The sequence below is a fragment of the Cicer arietinum genome, chromosome 6 (assembly GCF_000331145.2).
Source record: "Cicer arietinum cultivar CDC Frontier isolate Library 1 chromosome 6, Cicar.CDCFrontier_v2.0, whole genome shotgun sequence".
NCBI lineage: Eukaryota > Viridiplantae > Streptophyta > Magnoliopsida > Fabales > Fabaceae > Cicer > Cicer arietinum.
The window spans coordinates 33,834,559-33,855,640 of NC_021165.2; the positions used below are offsets into that span (position 1 = coordinate 33,834,559).

Sequence of the window (21,082 nt, forward strand, 5' to 3'; positions counted from 1 at the left end):
TTATTATTATTATTATTATGATTATTATTATTATTATTATTATTATTATTATTATTATTATTATTATAACCATTATGTTGTTATTTATTTCAATATATATATATATATATATATATTAAATGAAAATAAAAAAATATTCTAGACACCCGAAGTCGAGAATTGAGAGATCTTTCAACTGCAGCCCAAGCTTCAGCTCTTCTGGCATATATATCAGGTGAATTCTAGTCTAACACATATCCCACGTAGGAGAACAAAAAACAAAAGGAAAAACAATTCTCTGACAATAATGATCATTAACATGGGAAGAAACTATCAATTGTGGGTAAACTAAACTTCCTGTACATTATTGAACAACAAACAACCTCCTAACAAGTTTTTTCAAAACACCATGCTTTGTTTTTTCTCATTGCAAGCAATCTTCAATAACAATGTTTAAAAAAGCATCACCAAAAGTTATATTTAGATCCATGACCGACCAGACGGTCATTCTCATCCACTAAAATGCATCTGCAAAAGTTCAAAATCAAAAAACAATTACCAACTCCATGCAAGAGGAAGAAATATATGATGCTTTAGTAAAAGTGGAAGTAGGAAATCTAATATATTGAGTAAAAAAAAAAACGAAAGCTAATATAAACATATCCGGAAAATTGAAGGAAAAAAACTTGTATGTAAAGTCCACAAGAAAGGAATATCCACCCATGAAAGATCACAATATATTCAAAATTAAGTGAAGGATGAATACATCATTTAATCGACAAACAAGCTTACGTTAGCCGAGCTTTATCACAAGAAAATTACACAACCTCAAGAAAGAAAAGCCATTTCCCATTCACAGACATATTATCAGATAGTAAAAAAAACTCAAATTCTAAACAAATCCAACGCCAATAAATTAAGATACCTAAGAATTCAATTTAAAACAACACACAAAAAATTGAAACAACAACATTTAAAAATAATGGAGAGAAATCATGACAGAAATAAATGAAATAACGAGAGTGAGAGGGATGGGAAAACAGACTCGTCTTCGAAACATGAGACGGCGTTGGTAGTTTCGCCCATGGTACCTTGAGAAGATAAAGACGCAACAAGAGGGATCTTTCGGTTGAAGAAAAGGGAAGATAAAGGAGGTCTGAAAGAAGAAGGAATGATTTTGACACCAACTTTGTTTTTTTCTCATTGCAAGCAATCTTGCTCATATTTTGTAAGTTCTAAAACTGATGAAATCTACTTGTAGCATCATTAAAAGTGCTTCAAACCAAAAAGCACAAAAACAATTGGAATTATCTTAGAATATTGAACACATATCAAGTAAATCATATTGCAGCTAAAGCTGGACAAAAAATAATTACAATGTCTACAACAAAACCTACAATCAACCACTACAATTTCAGTAACCATAATTAGCAAAGGAATCCGTTATATAGTCTCACACAAATCACATATCATACACATTTGTCTCTTACAATTCAACTTGAAAAGAGATTACTATATTTGTCAACAAATTAGATTGCTATTTTAACACAGTAGAATTATATGTAAAAATACTAATAAAAATTCAGAGGTATTTATACTTTAATTCATTTTGGAAACAACCAAAATATCAAGTAGAAGTTCAATTAATGAAACCAGAATACTGGCTATTGATCCTAGTAGTGAACTTTGTATGAATAACAAAGTATCTAAACAACATCATTGAAGAAAAATACATGTTAAAAAAAAAAATTACATGATTCTATTTCAACAAAATCCTTCAATCAAACATGAGCTTGAAGATGAGAAACTCTATATCTGTTTTTTGCTCTATCACTATCTTTTCTCTGAATATGAAAATAGAAGAACTTCAAATTAGTTTTAAAATACAAAAAACTAAAAGCAATCAAATCATCCAACCAATACAAATTGCTAATAGAGGAGATATCACTAAAAGGAAATATCACTAAAAGTTAACTGTCACACTAGATCCTTTTTTTGGGTAGTGTTTTCACTATAAATTTTTTCCTATTACTACACTTTAAGCAAAAAAATCAAACTATACATTAATGCATTTCAATAATCAACTTTCTCATACTTTCATAATTAAAAATATAAAGTTTTCATCAATTTCCTCAAGACACATATTGTTCATAAATGTCAAAATTTTAAAAATTAAAATATTCAAAAAAACTCAACACTTTAAATAAAATACATCATAACAAATATATTACTAATGATATCGTACTAAAAATTGGAACTTTGTAATTAAGTACACTAAGACACATAAGAACCAAAACATTATAACAATAGAAATATAACTTTATAATTAAGTTCATCAAGACAAACTTATTACTCAATAAAAATCATAACATTATAGTTAAATATCTTAAGATAAACATAAAATCATCCTTAAGATACATATGATTTGTCATGAAAATGATGCTCAAGGAACATGTCGTCATCCACCTAGGTAACTAAAAAGATAAAATATTCAAAACACAAATAGTCAACCACTTAGGCAACCACAAAGATAAAAGGTTCAGAACATAAATCACCAGCCACTTAGGCAACCACAAAGATAAAAGGTTCAGAACACCAATTACAAGTCACTTAGGCAACTAAAAAGAAAAAAAAAGGTTTATGATACAAATCACAAGCCACCTAGACAACCAGAATGATAAAGTATTCAAGATTAAGTTTTAATCACATATGATATCAAATTTATATTCTCATGGATGTTCATAGTTAGGACTCAAACACTTCAACATCTCAAATATTTATGGAATACATATCCACCTAAATAAATATCTCAAAATTACCACTTTCATTTTAATAGTCCATAAAATTCGATTTGGACAAATCGGTGATCAAAATTAAAACTTATATCACCAAGAACACAAAAAAATAAAAGAAATTTTATTCCTTTCACTATAAATTTTTTCCTATTACTACTCTTTAGGCATAAAAATCAAACTATACATTAATGCATTTCAATAATCAACTTTTTCATATTGTTATAAATAAAAATATAAATTTTTCATCAATTTCCTCAAGACACACATGTTATTCATAAAAGTCAAAATTTTAAAAATTAAAATACTTAGAAAAATCAAGACTTTAAATAAAATACATCGTAACACACATATTACTAATGATATCGTAATAAAAATCAGAACTTTATAATTAAGTACACTAAGATACATAAAAACCAAAACATTATAACAATAAAAATAGAACTTTCAAATTAAGTTCATCAAGACAAACTTATTATTCAATAAAAACCAAAACATTATAGCTAAATCCTTACGATAAACATAAAATCATCCTTAAGATGCATATGATATGTCATGATAAAGTTGCTCAAGGTACATGTCACTATCCACTTAGGTAACTAAAAATATAAAATATTCAAAATACAAATCACCAGCCACTTAGGCAACCACAAAGATAAAAAGTTCAAAACACCAATCACCTCCCATTAGGAAACCAAAAAGATAATAGGTTTAGAATACAAATCACCAGCCACCTAGGCAAACATAAGGATAAAATATTCAAAATTAAATTTTAATCACATATGACATCAAATTTATATTCTCATAGATGCTCATAGGTAGAACTCAAAAACTTCGACATCTCAAATATAGAATACATATGCACCTGAATAAATATATCAAAATTACCACTTTCATCTTAATAATCCATAAAATTCGATTTGGCTACATGTTGTTGATCAAAATTAAAACTTATATCACCAAGAACAAAAAAAAAAAAAAATTATTCCTTTCACTATTTATTTTTTCCTATTACTACTCTTTGAGCATAAAATCAAACTATACATTAATGCATTTCAATAATCAACTTTCTTATATTGCCATAATAAAAAATATAAAATTTTTATCAATTTCCTCAAGACATATATATCGTTCATAAAAGTCAAAAATTTAAAATTTAAAATACCTAAACATTTTAAGACTCTAAATAAAATACATCATAACATACATATTACTAATGATATCGTAATAAAAACCGGAACATTATAATTAAGAACACTAAGACACATAAGAACCAAAACATTATAACAATAAAAATAGAACTTAATAATTAAGTTCATCAAACAAACTTATTACTCAATAAAAACCAAAACATTATAGTTAAATACCTTAAGATAAACCTAAAATCATCCTTTTTCTTTTAAGACATCATATCAATATCTTACAAACCACTAATTTAATATATAGCCTAACTTTGCATAAGAAAAACCTTTACCTTAGGTACTTTACTTCCTAGCAACACGCTCTAAGCCCTAACAATCAAAGAAAAAGAAGAAAGAAAATTAGAGATGGTATTACAAGAAGAATGAAAATGGAATTCAACTTGGTGATGATGATGATGATAATGATGGCGTGAGAAAAAAAGGAAGGAGACTATGTTTGTCTTTTTTTTTTCTTTTTTTTTTGTTTGTGATGGAAAATTTGTGAACTTAGGAGAAAACAAAAATAGGTGTTGGAAAAGAATAGAAAGTCATTGATGTGTAAACCACCCTTTTAACTTTTTGCTAATAGTTTGATACCAAAAATTTCCTAGACTTCTTTTTGTAGATAAAATAAAATCATAATCTTGGTTTAAAGAAGAGGGAGGCGTGAGTTATAACAAATGAAGAGAATCTTTTTTTTGGTCATTTCTTAATTGCATAAAAATGATATAACCCATAATTAAATTGGTAACCTTCATTTCAAAAATGAATTAAAAGTGGTAAGGAGGAGAGAGAATTAGTTGTAGTGTGTCATTGTCTCCTCTTTGAATTGGTTGAGACAATGACAACACCATAAATTGTCATAAAATCTTATTTTGAAGGAGAGTAAAAGGAATGAGTCAAGTAACTTTTTTTATATACAAAAGATGGATGGACCAAAAATATTTTCAAGCAAGAACACTCATACACGAGGGATGGGTCTCACTAACTCTACTATCTCCTAGCCTTAATACTTATTTGACCCAAAATAAAACTAACAAACAATATAACTTCTATAAATTTGAATTTATTTAAATAATTCAACTAATATTTTCATCAACTAAAATAAATCAAGTAGAACAAAAATATCATCGTAGGTCATAATAAAATAAAACTAACATATCTAACACATCAATTTCATGATAATCAAAACTAATCAAATAAACAAAATAAGCAATAGTCCATTTAGGAAATAATCATACCATAAATCTTCCTAATGTAATTGTCACACCAAAGCAATTAAATAAATGTAAATGTTATAATTTTTCTGGTAAAATACAAGGAGATAAAATTTAATTTAATTTAATTTCTTTACACATAAAATAAATTCTTAATTAAATAATAAATTATGACAATTACTAAAAAGATACATATATAATATATACCAAAATATTGGAGTGTTACACGCAGAACACTCTGAAGTTGCACTGACTCTGATAATGCAACAAAGGTGAAGTTGCTCATGCCACTCATTCTAAGTCAAACAACTTCACATCTGCCTTTGGCTATGGCTGTTCAAGCATCAAACCATCTTATTCTAACAATCAAGTTAATGACTATATAGAATAAAAATCAATGATTCTGATGGAGAATAGTCAACAACTCTGATGGAAGGTCATAGGCTATGATAGATTGAGAAACATACTGAATTGGACTAAAACATATCCTTACTTCTAAAGATCCAAGAACAAGCCTAGATTTGTTCTGGCCCAAATTTAATGAAGCATATGAAGGAAGACTCAAGTGAATCAATTGGAAAACATAATATGAACAAATGCAAACAATATCTTTCTAGAAGAATTGCTCATATCATATTTGGAAATAAAATATTGTCTAACGGTTAAATTATCAAGATCATATCAATCAAAATTATATTTGAAAGAAATCACTATTGACCAATGTGAATTTGAGATATGTTTCATAAACTCGACAATAAATTATCGAACCCTAAAAACCAAAACTATTTAGAAAACCTCAAGAGCTCAATTTTCTTTAAGTATTCAGAGTTTAAGATTTTAAGTTCTAGCAAAACACTCGATCAACTTTATATTATTTAGTGCTTCATTATAAGTGTGTAATAATTGTAACAATGACACATTTCTAACTTAGCCCAATAGTGGGTTTAGTTTTCCTCTAACAATTTGTAGGTTTCACGTTGTGTAAAGAAGACTTGACTTGTAGGGTCAATGTGTGGTTTTCCTAAAAAACTCTGTAGGTACAAGTTGTTTTTAGAAGACTGACTTGTAAGGCCAGGTGCTGTGTAATTCAAGTATTGAATTAGTGGGTAAATCCTTAAGTGTGAGAGGACTCAACTAGCTACCATGTTGGTGGTGAACCAAGATAAAATCTGGTGTGTTATTTTTACTTTCGCTCTGTCTATTTACTACAACCTCTGATTAGTCCAAACAGTTAAGTCACCAAACCAAAATCAGAATTAAAATTAAGAAAAAATAGGCAAATACAATTCAACCCCCTTCTCGTGTTTGCACATCTTCAATTGGTATCAAAGTTCGATCAAGGATGAGCACGTTATGGTTTTAGAGGAAAGATCCAAGGATTCAACATGTCTAGATTTAGTGAAGAAGTTGTTGGAGGAATCCTCAATAGACCACCTCTGTTTGTTGGTGAACATTTTCAGTACTAGACGAACATGCTGATGTGTTTCCTTATTTCATAAGATCCGAAATATTGGACTTGATTGAAGATGGTTATACTGCTCCAAGAAAATTATATCGTACTGAAATTCCAAGAAATTAGATGAACGTTGATCAGAAGAAGATGTGAAAGATCCATCATACGTCTAAAACATTCATGATAAATGCAATCACTTTAAAGGAGTTTGACGAGTACATCAACAAGGAGACAACAAAGAACCTTTATGATAATCTGATTCTGACTTATGAAGGAAGCAAACACGTTTAAGAGGCAAAGGAAAATCTTCTAGTTAGAAAGTATGAGCTATTTCAGATGGAGGAAGATGAAAATATTGAGATTATGTTTTCCTGATTTTACACCTTGATCTTAGGGTTAAGAGTAATTGAAAGGAGCTATACAACTAATTATCATGTTAAGAAGATCCTAATAAGTCTGCCCAACATGTAGAGACCTAAGATCACTATCATTCAAGAAGCAAAGGTTTTGAATACTCTTAAGCTGGAAGAATTAATCAAGTCTCTCAAATCACATGAAATTGAGCTTGAAGAAGATGAGCTTGAAAAGAGGAACAATACTTTGGCTCTGAAATCCAAACAGAATAAAGCCTTGCAAGAAAAAGCAGAATCTGAGGATAATGATTTAGAAACCCACAACGAAGATTTAGAGGAATAAGATATTTCCTTCATATACAAAAGAATTTAGAGGATGTGGCACAACAAGAGGAAATATTTCCATTAGAAAGGTTCCAAGAAGTCTAGCAGAGGATATGAAAAAAATATGATAAGAAAATCATCATCTATTATGGATGCAATGAACCTAGACATGCAAGTCAAAAAATCAAAATATGGAGAAATGAAAGTTTTAGAGGAAAGATTCAAAGCCAAAGAAAAAGGTTATGATTTCCACTTAAGAACAAACTAATATGGCTCTAATGGCTAACGCTGATGCTAATTCAAATTCTAAATATGATAGTGAATCCATAGATGAAGAAATTGAGATGTTTTCCACAACCAAGTTGAAACACCAGTCATAGTACCTAAACAGTGGATGCTTGCGACATATGACAAAAGAAAGGTATATGTTTCATTCTTAACTTTGACCAACGAAGGCTCAATCACTTTTGGAGGAAAGCAGAAAGGCCAAATCATTGGACACGACATAGTTGGTAAAAATCCCTTAACTTCTATAAGTTTTGTACTGTTAGTAAAAGGTCTAAAACATAACCTATTTAGCATAAGTCAATTAAATGATAATGGTTATAACATAGTATTTAATCAAAAGTCCTATAGGGCTATACATCAAAATGATGGTTATGTTCTATTTATTAGCCAAAGGCAAGGAAACCTTTTTAACTTAGAAGAACAAAGGGTCACACGCTTTATGTCTATGAGCAATGAGCAAATGATTTGGCACAAAAGATTAGGCCATGCCAATTTGAGGTTAATTTCAAAACTAAACAAATTCCAACTTGTTAGAGGCTTGCCAAATCTCAAGTTCAAATTAGAAGCCCTTTGAGAGACTTGTCAAGTAGGGAAACAAACTAAGATTTATTTTGCATTAATGAATATTGTTTCCACAAGCATACTTTTGGAGCTTCTGCACTTTGATCTCTTCTGGTCAAGCAAAAGACAAAGCACAATTGCAATGTCAACAATAGAAGATGAGTACATTTCAATAATAGGATGTAGCTATCAACTACTATGGATGAAACATCAATTGGAGGACTACAAAATAATTGAGAGTAACATTGCTATATTATGTGATAATACATCTCGTAATTGTCTAACTAAAAATCCAATTCTACATTATATGGCTAAACACATAAATAAAACATCACTTTGTGAGGGACTATGTTCAAAAAGATGTGTAAATATCCAGTTTGTAGACACTCAACATTAATGAGCTGACATATTCACTAAACTAGTAGCTGAAGAAAGATTTGAATTTATTAAGAAGAATATGAGCCTAATATTTATTTATGTTTAATGTTTTGATCTATATCTATTTGATGATGTGATTGTTATATGCTCATAGGAATTTAAACTTGAATAGATGTATGTGTCCAAGCTTAACTCTGATCATCTGGATGGTGTTAACTCATTACTCAATTGTCATTCGAACTTTTATTTTTTTTGGTTGATGACCAAAGGGGGAGAAAGAGATTTGAGAACAATTTAAAATGTCTAATATTTACATATTTGGGGAAGATAAAGTATGCAAGTGGAGAGAAATAGTTTAGATATAAATGTTTTGTGTTAGGGGAAGCCATGTATGTTGGTTTATTTGCATGCTTTTGTATTTGTATGTTTATTGATTTGCATGTTTGTTTTGTCTGTCTGCATGAATGTTTATTGTTTTACTTTATTTTTGTTTAAATAAACTGTTATCAAAAGTACTATCTTGACAATATAAAAAATGGGGAGATTGTCGGAATCAAGTTGGTCCCTTGGACAACTCCTTGTGTGTTTTGATGTAAACAAAAGTATTTTGTGAGAACAATTTATTGCACCAATTGCTTCATTAAGTACGTATAAATTAGAACGGGAAAATCATAGGAAACAACTAGAGGATGTCACCAGAATGTTAGAATTGGGATGGTTTGGAGAACAATTCCTTACCTTTGTTTTGATGATAACAAAAAGTATTCTATGAGAACAATTTAATACAATAATAATTTAATTGAGTGTGTTGAAAATAAGCTACAAAAAGCACCCAAGATTAGAGGAAGCGCATCCACCAGAGGATACAATCAGATGATACCACTAGAGAAAGTGACCAAACGAAGTCACCAGAATAAGCAAACATATCAAAGGAAAGAACAACACGCACCTGCATTGTGTGGAACTATATATTAGAGGAAACAAGCAGATTAAGAGGAAACAATATAAAAGGACATATAAGAGGAAAGGAACAACACACTCGATTCGCTAACTCCAAAGGAGATGCCTTTAAGGATCTACCTCTGCCTCTAAGTATCTGAGTCTAACGATCTGACTCTAATATTCTACCTCCAAGGTTTTACCTATGAAGATAAAACTCTAAAGTCAAGTGCAACATGCTTCAATAAGCTGCTTCCCACAAAGCAACTCAAAGGCAAGCATCTAACTCTGATTTACAATGTTGACTATGTCTCCACTAAGGTTCCTCTAGCTAGTAATTCAACACCAGAAGATGATTGGGTTTGACTCTGAAATTCACACTACTTCTGACTCTGATTTTTAGACTCTACCTCCAACAAAAGCAAGCATTTGACTCTGAAGAAAGTCAATGCCTTGGATGAAAAAGTCAACACAACATAAAAAAACAACACTCTAAAAAGTCAATGGCTATGACTTTCATAAAGTCATGACTTTAGAAGTTGACTTTGAAGACACGTTCTACATACGGCTCATAAACAGAATCATATGAAGTATAACTTCCTCCGACTCTGATATTGAAGATTCAAATGACCAAGCGGTTATTTTTGTTAACACTTGAATGGATGAAACTCACTAGTTAGTTACATTCTTAATTGAACCAAATTAATTATGTCATCAAATAGAAATGGTCCAATTCAAATCTCGACAACAGATCTATGCAACGAAAGATATAACATCCTAAAATTAAAGCAACGATCAAGATTTTAATTTTAGTAACTGACAAGAAATAAATTCTAGAAACCGTCAAACAACGATAAGAAAATTCAAAGCTCAAGAACAAAGAACAAATCCAAAGCAATGGCCGAATAAGCATTTGAACAAAAATCAAAGCAATAATCATTAGAACTTGAACGCAAGACGCATATTAGAAAATTGAAGTAACCAAAATTATATAAGCAGAACATTGAATCGGAACGTTGGAAGAAGAAGAAGAAGCAATTTCACAAGCTCAAACATTTGACATCTATAAATGGTTCTCACCAATTGAGGAACCCCACACAACCATACACGAAGGAAGAAGAACATAAAAATTATACGAGTCGAATATCAATTAATCATCAATACGATACGCATCCTCTAAGTTTGTGAGAAATGCGGTATGCATCCTCTAATGAGAGTAAACCCTGAAACAAAAACTAAACACTTGTGTAACCTACCCTAGTAGTGGCTGTAAATCCTCAACGACTTGTGGTTTTCAAGTTGGATGTTGAGAAGACTTAACTTGTGAAGTTACCTGGTTGTAATTTGGTTTGAATTACTATATCAAATCATTCATGATGAAGGGACTGGACGTAGAGCTGTCAATGTGTTAGCCCCCCTATATATTGGCCTTAGCCCACATATTGAAGGGCAAACAAATCTTACAAAAATAAGGCCCATTAAAAGAAAACCCCCAATGCAAAAAATCCTCCAAAATTCCATGGGCTTAGACGGCCCCTAGGCCCACTTAAAAAAAATCAATTATTTTTTTGAAATAAAAAATATTTCAATTTCTTTTTACGTTTTTTTTTTCCCGATTTTTTTTCCAACTTTTTTTTTCAATTTTTTTCTTCTGATTTTTATGGTATCCTCATCTAAAGTTTAATAAATCATACCATATATGACATGACAATTGACAACAACTATTCCATACAAGTTTGAATTTTCACTAGACAAAATAATATATTTTAGTGTCTAAAAGGGGAATGATACAAACAAACAAATTCACAATCACTAGTTGATTTATGGATTCTATTACCATAATACTATGTCACCAAAGTGATGAATAAAAACAAAACAAACATTCCAAGGTATATACGGATAAACAAGTTTCAAATATAACATCTAACAAATAAAACCAATTGAAACGAAGCAACACTTTTCCATCCACAAACAAGTTTCAAATATAACATCTAACAAATAGAAGCATTATATCCATCCTCATCTTGAAAACAAAATATAAAGAAACAAGTAGATAATCAATCATGAGATAATTTTGCAAAATTAAAAAATTAGAAAAATTAAATAATACCATTCAGATTTTCAGAAAATCCATGTAACCAGTTTCAAGTGCAAATCAACATTTGGATGTGACCAGGAAGAGTAGAACTTCTATATTTGGTGAGAACACGTCCACCAATACTAAAGGAAGACTTTGATGCTACTATGGTGATAGGAATACTTAGCACATCTCGTGCCATTAAGGAGAGTACATGATACTTTTTCTCATTAACCTTCCAATAAAGAAGTACCTCAAAATCTTCATAGTGTTCTTCATCAACTTCAATTGACTTTTCTTCAAGATATGCATCTAACTCACTCTTCCCACTGTTAGATATAGGTTGATTCTGAAAAGTTTTAAAATCCTATAATGTATAGAAAATCAATATCATTATTAGTAATCTAAAAACAAGAACGGTTGAAATGAAATAAAGTTACTGATTTAGGATAAAAAACCTCACACTTATGATTTTACATTTCTTAGTCTTGCTTCCCTCTCTAGATGACTTCGACCATGAGTTGGAATCTTGGGATGATTGAGAGAGGACAACACTTTGATGATTGAAAATGTTCACATATTCTTGATAAAGCACTCTAAATTTGTTCTCCACATTCTTAAGCTTAACGTTGCAGGTTAAAGCATCAAGAGTAGTGTAACAATACTTCAAAAAGGGAACCTTCAAGCGTGGATCAAGAATAATTGCAAAGGCTAGTACTACACTATAATCTTTCCAATATTTTTCAAATTTCTTTTTCATATATGTAGCCATCTCCTTTATAACATCATCAACTTTATCTTGGTTTTCTTCTAAGATGCACTGTACTTTCCACACTTGCATAAAATACAAGTTTGCACTTGGATATGAAGATCATGATATCAATTTTGTGATTTCATAAAATGGTTCTAATAACTGACATATGATTTCCCCATTTCCCATTCCTCGTCAGATGGACACTATTTATAATTCCTATCTGCCACCTGGAAAAACTCAAATGCTTTTCTATATTTTAAGGCACTTTCAAGAATTTAATATGTGTTATTCCACCTTGTAGATACATCTAATCTTAAACCACTTGTAAGGCTTATTCCCACATCATTGACACAATCTTTAAATTTAATCATCCTTCCATCAAAACCTTTAATATACTTGACACTTTCTCTAATTTTCTTGAGTGCTTCATTGGCCACTTTTAAACCCTCTTGAACAATTAAGTTGAGTAAATGCGCTGAACATCGAACATGGAAATACTCGCCATCACATAACAAATTGCTTTGTACACACAAATGTCTTTTCAAATGGTCTTGCATATTATCATTGGAAGAGGCATTATCCAAAGTAATAGAAAATATTTTCTTATATATTCCCCATTGCTTTAAGCAATCAAACAAAGTGGCTTCCAATGCAATACCATTATGTGGGGTTTCATTCGACAAAAGTTGAGAATACAACTGGTTAACTTCCAATGTTCATCAACAAAATGAGCGATTAAACAAAGGTAACCCTCACTAGTAGATGTTGTCCAAACATCTAAAGTAAGACAAATTCTATTTGGAATTCTACCCATGATATCCTTAAGCTTAATCTTATCTTTGTTATATATTTTCTCAATATCCGACACAATGGTATTCCTAGAGACCATTTCAGCATAAGGATTCAAATAATTTACCCATACTTGAATTTTCTCATACTCAACAAAGCTAAAAGGAAGATCATGTGCAATAATAGCTTCAACAAGCAAATGACAATGGCTTTTTTGGTTGATTCTAATCATGTTAGGAGGTTCATCTTGATTAAAAAGGTTCAACATGATACTCTTACAAAGAGAAACATGACGAATTAGATGAGAAGTCCCATAATTGTGCCCAGAATTAGGGTTTTTTCCAATACTAAATTCATTACTACAAAAATTGCATGCAGCCTTTTTAATCTCATCTTCATCTTTACCAATTTTTGTAAAAAAATTCCAAACAGTGGATATTGTTTTCATACGTGTATCATCGTTATTTCCAAAAACTACAAAAGCAGCTTCATCTTGTACATTCACATTTATATCCATAGACTTCATACTATAATCTAAAAGGAAGTTCCTATGCATTTAAACAAATAACATACAATTAAACAATCTCATAGATGATCAATTTGAATAAATGCATCTAAGCACAAATCAAACACAAATCAGTCCCATAATAAAACGTAAAACATAAGACCAACGTTGAAGAATTATGCCATAAAACAAAGGACAAGTCAATTTGATTTTATGTTTGACTATAGAAGAAAATCAATTTTTATTCTATTGCATAGTCATAATCAGTTGGGTTGATTTCGGTTTGATCATAATTAAAAGAACTGTCCTATTATAATTGTTGATGAAAATGGACAGTTTTGTTGATCATATTTTTTAAGTTTTTACAATTCTCAAAATCCTATTTGTTCTGAATAACAAACAACAATTCATTAAATAGTGTAGAACATATCAACAAACTAGAATTAGCCAGATCGTATATGGAATAATGGAACACTAGAATCGGCCAGATAATTTTCTATATATCAACAAACTAGCAATGGATGATTAGTGTGTAATCTTCTAATTTTCTATATATGTCTAAGTATGGACATAAACCGACGGACCTTATAATCGTATATGGAACACCTGCAATCAATGTTAAATGGTGTTCAATTTTTATATGAAATGGTAATTAATTTTACATGCTAAAAATCACAAATATCATAATATAAAAGCTAAAAGAAGCAAAAATTAAATGCCAGATCTAGCAAAAATTAAATCAAATAAAATTACATGCAAAAATTTATTAACAGCCAAAAATCAAATAAAATTCAAACAGAACACAGCTTATGCAAGAGGGTAACAAAACACAGCCATGATTCTACTTTTATTCCTCATTGATCTTAACCATAAAATTATTATTAACCTACAGATTAATTACCATATTCGTAGGTTTTATGTTTAATAATAAAATTCACTAGACTAGAGCACACATTTTTGGTAATCACTGTTTAACTCGAAAATTCAAAGTAAATATTTAAAAGAATGAAGCAATAACGATGAAATGTATGTAGTTTATCAACAAGGCAAATAGGGTATATGCGTAACATTAATGCGTGTGATTAAGCAAGGTAACCACAAACCTTGATGGGTAAATGACTTCAGAAAATCAACAGTGACGATGGCCTAAACACAAATCAATGGTGAAGAGAATGAGAATCCACTGTGACGGTGGTCAGAACCAAACGAACGGAGGATATAGAAGGTGCTGCTTTGATTTAGGGTTTCATCACTTCCATGTGTAAACAGTGATTCTGATTTCTGTCCAGTTGTGAAAAAATGAAAACAAAAAACGGGGCCATAAGGCCCAGGTCCACAAAAAACTAAGAAAAGTGGGTTGGGGCCACAAAAAAATATTCATTAAGGAGGGCTCAGAATTTGGGGCCTAATAAAAATTTTAATAAAGGGGGTCTTGTGATTATGGGCTTTTTTGACAAGTCTAACTGGACGTTGTTGTCGGGTTGATAGAAATGTGCTGGAAAATGTTTGTGCATTTGCCTCTAATAGTGTGCTTCAGGTTGTTCAGCCTATTTGTGCTTCTACCTTTGAAGAATGAAGCATGCTTTTGGTTAGCATGACTATGATTAGTCTGCACATCTACCTCTGAAGAATTATGTGGCTCTGAAGATCCAACGTGTCTCTGGAGATTTTATGCCTATGATGAACAATAATTGGTTTATGCCTCAGATGAAAAGTATTTTTGCATGCCTCTAATGAAAAACACTTCTGCATGCCTTTGATGAACAATAACTATAGGATGGCTTTAATGAATAGTAACTTAATTTTTAGCATGCCTTTGAAGTATAATATCATTTTTCAAGTCTGCATCTAAAGAATATATTCTAAACTCTGAAGACTACAACTCCTTCTAAAGTTATACCTCTGATACGCAACACGCTTTGTAGTTGCACTAACTCTAAAAATTGTTGTTCAAGCATCACAACATCTGATTCCAACAATCAAGTTAATGAGAATGAATAATAAAATTCAATAATTCTGATGGAGAATAGTCAACAAGTCTAATGGAAGGCCAAAGGATCTGATAGATTGAGAAACAAAATGAATTGGATTAGCCATATCCTTACTTCTAAAGGTCCAAGTAGAAGCCCGAATTTGTTCCCACCCAAATCCAATCAAGCGTATGAAGGAAGACTCAAGTGAATCAATTGACAAACATAATATGAACAAATGCGCACAATATATTTCTAGAAGAATTACTTAGATCAGATTGGGAAATAAAAAATTGTCTAACAATCAAATTATCAAGATCGTATCAATTATATTTATATTTGGAAGAAATCTTTGTTGACCAACTTGAAAGTGAGATATGATTCAGAAACTCAATAATAAATTCACGAACCCTAATTTCATCTATAAATAGTGGATCAAAGCTGAAGATGAATAACCTGAACACATAAACTCCGAAATCCTAAAAACTAACGTTATTCGGAAAACCTCAAGAGCTCAATTTTCTGTAAGTATTCAGAGTTTAAGGTTTTAAATTCTAGCAAATCACTCTTTCAACTTTATATTATTTAGTGCTTAGTGCTTCATTATAAGTGTGTAATCGTTGTAACAAATCTGCTTAGAAGAAGTAAAATAGAAATAATGTTACCTTTTTGTAACCCAACCCAGTAGTGAGTTTAGTCACTTCTAACAATCTGTAGGTTCAGGTTGTGTAGAGAAGACTTGAATTGTAGGGTCAATGTGTGGTTTTCATTAAAAAATTATCTAGGTACAGGTTGTTTTGAGATGATTGACTTGTAGGGTCAAGTGTTGTGTAATTCAAGTTTTGAATTAGTGAATAAATCCTTTAGTGTGAGAAGACTTGACTTGTAAAGTCAATGTGTGGTTTGCTTTAAAAGGTATGTAGGTATAGGCTACTTTGAGATGGCTAACTTATAGGGTCAAGTGTCGTGTAATTCAAATTTTGAGTTAGTGAGTAAATCCTTCAGTGTAAGGGGACCAGACGTAGTTACCAAGTTAGTGGTGAACCAAGATAAAACCTGGTGTGTAATTTTTAACTTCCCTCTGTCTATTTACTGCGACCTCTGATTAGTCCAAAATAGAATCAGAATAAATATTAAGAAAAATTATACATACACAATCCAACCCCATTTCTCATGTTTATGCACCTTCAGCTACTAGAGGAAGTGACAAGTTGAAGTCACCAGAGGATGAGATTAGAGGAAAAAATAGCATATGTGTTTGCCTCTAAACATATGCCTCTAAAAGCAACGTGCCCTTGAATATTACAAAGATTACCTTTGATGTTTGTCTCTGAATGTTGGGTCTGAAGGCTACCTCTGATAACTGGGTTTGAAGGATGCCTCTAAAATTGGGATTGAATACTGTCTCCCAAGACAACTGGAAGTCTAAATTGGAAGCATGCCTCTAAAGCCCTTGCATTCCTCTGATGTGCACAAACTCAATATGTCTCTGAATAGTTTATATCAAGCTATCATTAACTCTGAAGTGATTGTTCCAGTCATGCATTCAAAGCTCATATTCACCAAAGTAAGTGACCAAAAGATGAGAATAAGGAACACAAAGTATACGCGTCTCTATTTGAACATATGCCTCTTAAAGTAACGTGTCTATGAAGGTTACCAAGATTGCTTCTGATGCCTAGGTCTAATGTCTGGATCTGAAGTATATGTTTGATGTTTAGGAATGACAATTGGGTATGAATATTTCCTCTGAAGAATGGCTTTGAAATTGAGTCTCAAGACTGCCTATGAACACTGAATTTAAAACATGCCTCTGAAGCCCTTGCATATCTTTGATGTGCAAAAACTCACCATGCCTCTAGAGAGTCCATATCAAGGTATAATTAACTCTAAAGAGATTGTTCAAGTCATAAATTCAAAACTCACAATACGTTGATCCAAATAGTGCAACACACTTCAAATGCTGCCTTTGATAAGTAGCATCTAATAATGTATTCACTCTGATGTTTCAACAAGGTGAATTTCCCAATGCCACTAATTCTAAGTCATGCAATTCTGCCTCTAACTATCATTATTCAAGAAACACAACATCTCACTCCAACAAGAATGTCAATGCCTCTAATGGAAATTCAACGGTTGAAATTGAAAGAATTAAGTATAAAAAGAAGACTTAGACGAATAAAAAAACTTGTGAAGATCTAAGAACAACCTAAATTCATTCTTGCTCAAATTAAGCAAAAGTTTGAAGGAAGATTCGTGTTTTTGAAGAAAATATTTGACGAAAATGAAAAGAAGATATGGTCAAGATTTGAAGAAGATATGATCAAGATCTTGTCAACAAGAAGATATGAATTATTTAGAAGAAGATTTGGTCAAGATTTATCCCAATAAGATATGAATTGTTTACAACAAGATTTGATCAAGACTTACCTACAAGCAGATAAGAACTATTTACAAGAAGCTTTGATCAAGATTTATCACAAGAAGATTTTATCAAAATTTATCTACATGAAGATATGTATTATTTACAAGAAGATTTGATCATAATCTACTAGAAGATATGAATTATTTACAAGAAGATATGATCAAGAATTGTTTACAAGAAGAAACACTCATAGGAAGATGTATTTATTATTTGCAATGATATGATTCAGATTTTGCAAGGACAAATGAGAAATCCTAACCTATTTAATAAACAGATACCGAAGGCTGAAGAAGAAAATAAGAGAACTCACCAACACAAAATTTCCTAAGTTATTAGAGTTCATAAGGTTACAATCTAGAGAAAAACCTACTAAAAGAAATATTTTCTAAGTATTTTCTAGTTTGGGAGTGATTGTTACAATCAGCTTGTTAGAAGCAAACCAATTTGTTACATACTACTGTAACCCAACCCGATAATGGCTTTCTTGTTCCAAAAGCAATTTGTAGGTTTTTAGGTTGTGTTGAGAATACTTGGGTTATAGAGTCAAGGTGCTTGTATTCCTCAAAATGCTCATAGATGCCAGATGGTTCTGAGTAAATTGGCTTGTATGGTCAGGTGCTATATAATTCATGTTTTGAATTAGTTGATTAAATCCTTTTGGGTGAGGAGACATGACATAGCTACAAAGTTGGTGGTGGACTAGGATAAATGCTTGTCACTTTAATTGTACAATTCTTGTTTTACTTCTACCTCTGATCATTTAATCTAATTACTACTACTTTTATTCTAAGTAAGTCACCAAACTCGAACCAATTTTAAATAAATTAGCAAAAAGAATGCAACTTAATCAAACACAATTCGAACCCCTTCTTGCGTTTGAACATTCAGATATGGTCAAAAATTTGTTCACAAGAAAATATACTCAAAATTTTTTCACAAGAAAATATGCTCAAAATTTGTTCACAAGAAGATATGCTCAAAATTTGTTCACAAGAAGATATGCTCAAAATTTGTTCACAAGAAGATATCCTCATAATTTATTCACAAGAAGGTATGCTCAAAATGTGTTCACAAGAAGATATGCTCAGAATTTGCTCACAAGAAGATATGCTCATATTTTGTTCACAAGAAGATACACTAAGAAGTATTGACAAGAAGATACACTCAAAATTATTCACAAGAAGAAACACTTAGAATTATTCATAGGAATATACACTCATAATTTGTTCAGATGAAAATACATTCAAAATATGTTCACAAGAAATATATGATCCAGATTTTACAAGGGCAAAAGTAAGACTCTAATCTATTATTTAAATAGATACTCAAGGCTGAAGAAGAACGTAAGAACTCATAAATTCATACAATTCAGAAAAACTTTTGAGAGCTCAAATTTCCTAAGTATTCTAAGTTCAAAGGTTTAAGTTCTAGAGAAGCATTTGCTCAAAGAAATATTTTCTAAGTGTTTTAGTGTGAGAACTCCATTGTAACCTAACCAAATAATTGCTTTAGTATTCTTCAAGCAATCTTTGGTTTTTAGGTTGTGTTAACAAGATTTGAATTGTAAGGTGAAGGTGTATTTGCCTTCAACAATTTGTGGTTTTCAGGTTTTTTGGATAAGACTTGACTTGTAGGGTTAAGGTATTTGTTTGCCTCAAAAGGTTTGTAGGTGTATGGTTGTTTTTAGAAGACTTACTTGTAGGATCGGGTATTGCGTAATTCAAGGATTTAAATTAGTTGTTAAATCCTTCTAAGTGATGGACTAGATGTAGCTACAAAGTTGATGGTGAACAAGGATAAATCTACTAATATCACTTTACTTCTACACTATTTACTTTACTATTGCCTCTGATTACTTAAGCATGATTTCTACATCCTTTGTTTTAGTTAAAATTACAAACCCGAACTAGTTCTTAAATAAATAATAAAAAAGAATCCAACTTAGAAAAAGCACAATTCAACCCTCATTTTAGTGTTTGCACTTTCAATTGGCATCAAGACCCTAGTCTCAAGGTTGAGCACTTTAAAATGTTTGAGGAAAGATCCAACGACTCAACATGTTTGGATTCAGTGTAGAAGCCTTTGGTGGAAACATCAACATACCACCTTTATTTGATGGAGAAAGATTTGAGTACTAAAAAGATAAACTAATAAGCAGATTTATCTCACAAGATCCGGAACTTTGGGACTTAGTGGAAGATGGCTACACTGCTCCAACAAATATTGATGGCATTGAAATTCAAAGGAAAGCGATGGATGTTGAACAGAAGAAGATGTACGAGATGCATCACAAGTCCAGAACCTTTATGATAAACGAAATGACATTTAAGGAGTTTGCCAAATGCATCGAAAAAGATACAACCAAGAGCATATGTGACAATCAAGAAGCAAAGGCCCACCTTCTAGTATGAAAATATGAACTATTTCAAATGGAAAAAGATGAAGACATCGAAACAAAGTTTTCCAAACTCCAAACTATGGCCTTAGGATTAAAGGTTTTTGAAAAGAGTTATACTACTGTTGATCATGTGAAGAAAATTCTTATGAGTTTTCCAAGAAAGTGGAAACCTAAGATTACAACCATTCAAGAAGCTAAGGATCTGAATACTTATAAATTGCAATAACCGATTAGCTCATTGAGATCACATGAAATTGAGCTTGTAGATGATGAGCCCAACCAGAAGCAAGAGACTTTGGCTTTGAAGTTCAAGTAGAAGAAGGCTCTAAAGGTAACAACAGAATTAGAGGATAATGATTCAGATGATAAGAATGTGGAATCAAAGGATAAGGAATTGGCTTTCATATCCAAAAATATTTAGAGGATGTGGCAAAACAAAAACAAAAAAGTCATTTCCTCAAAGAAATTCTAGGCAGTCCACTAGAGGAAATGATGACAAGTCTAACTAGAAAAGCAACATCTGTTATGGATGCAATGTGTAAGACCCTTAATTTTAAATCCTAAATTATACAATTTTAGGGTATTTGGTGTTGAAGTTCTTAGGCTTTTAGTCCAGATTTTGGTATTTAGTGGGTTAAATGCCAAAAATATATTTATGGAAATTGGATTAAAATTATTTGCCGAAGAATAATTTATTTA

General features: G+C 31.1%; 1 protein-coding gene across 1 annotated transcript; it reads right to left on the reverse strand.

The window, feature by feature from the left end:
- Positions 1 to 11,609: 11,609 nt before the first annotated feature.
- On the reverse strand, positions 11,610 to 12,314 carry LOC140920702 (zinc finger BED domain-containing protein DAYSLEEPER-like). Its single transcript, XM_073369515.1, has 2 exons — positions 12,006 to 12,314; positions 11,610 to 11,909 (listed from the first exon to the last, which is right to left on the reverse strand). Exons 1-2 carry the CDS (start codon positions 12,312 to 12,314, stop codon positions 11,610 to 11,612), a joined length of 609 nt encoding a protein of 202 aa, XP_073225616.1.
- Positions 12,315 to 21,082: the final 8,768 nt, after the last annotated feature.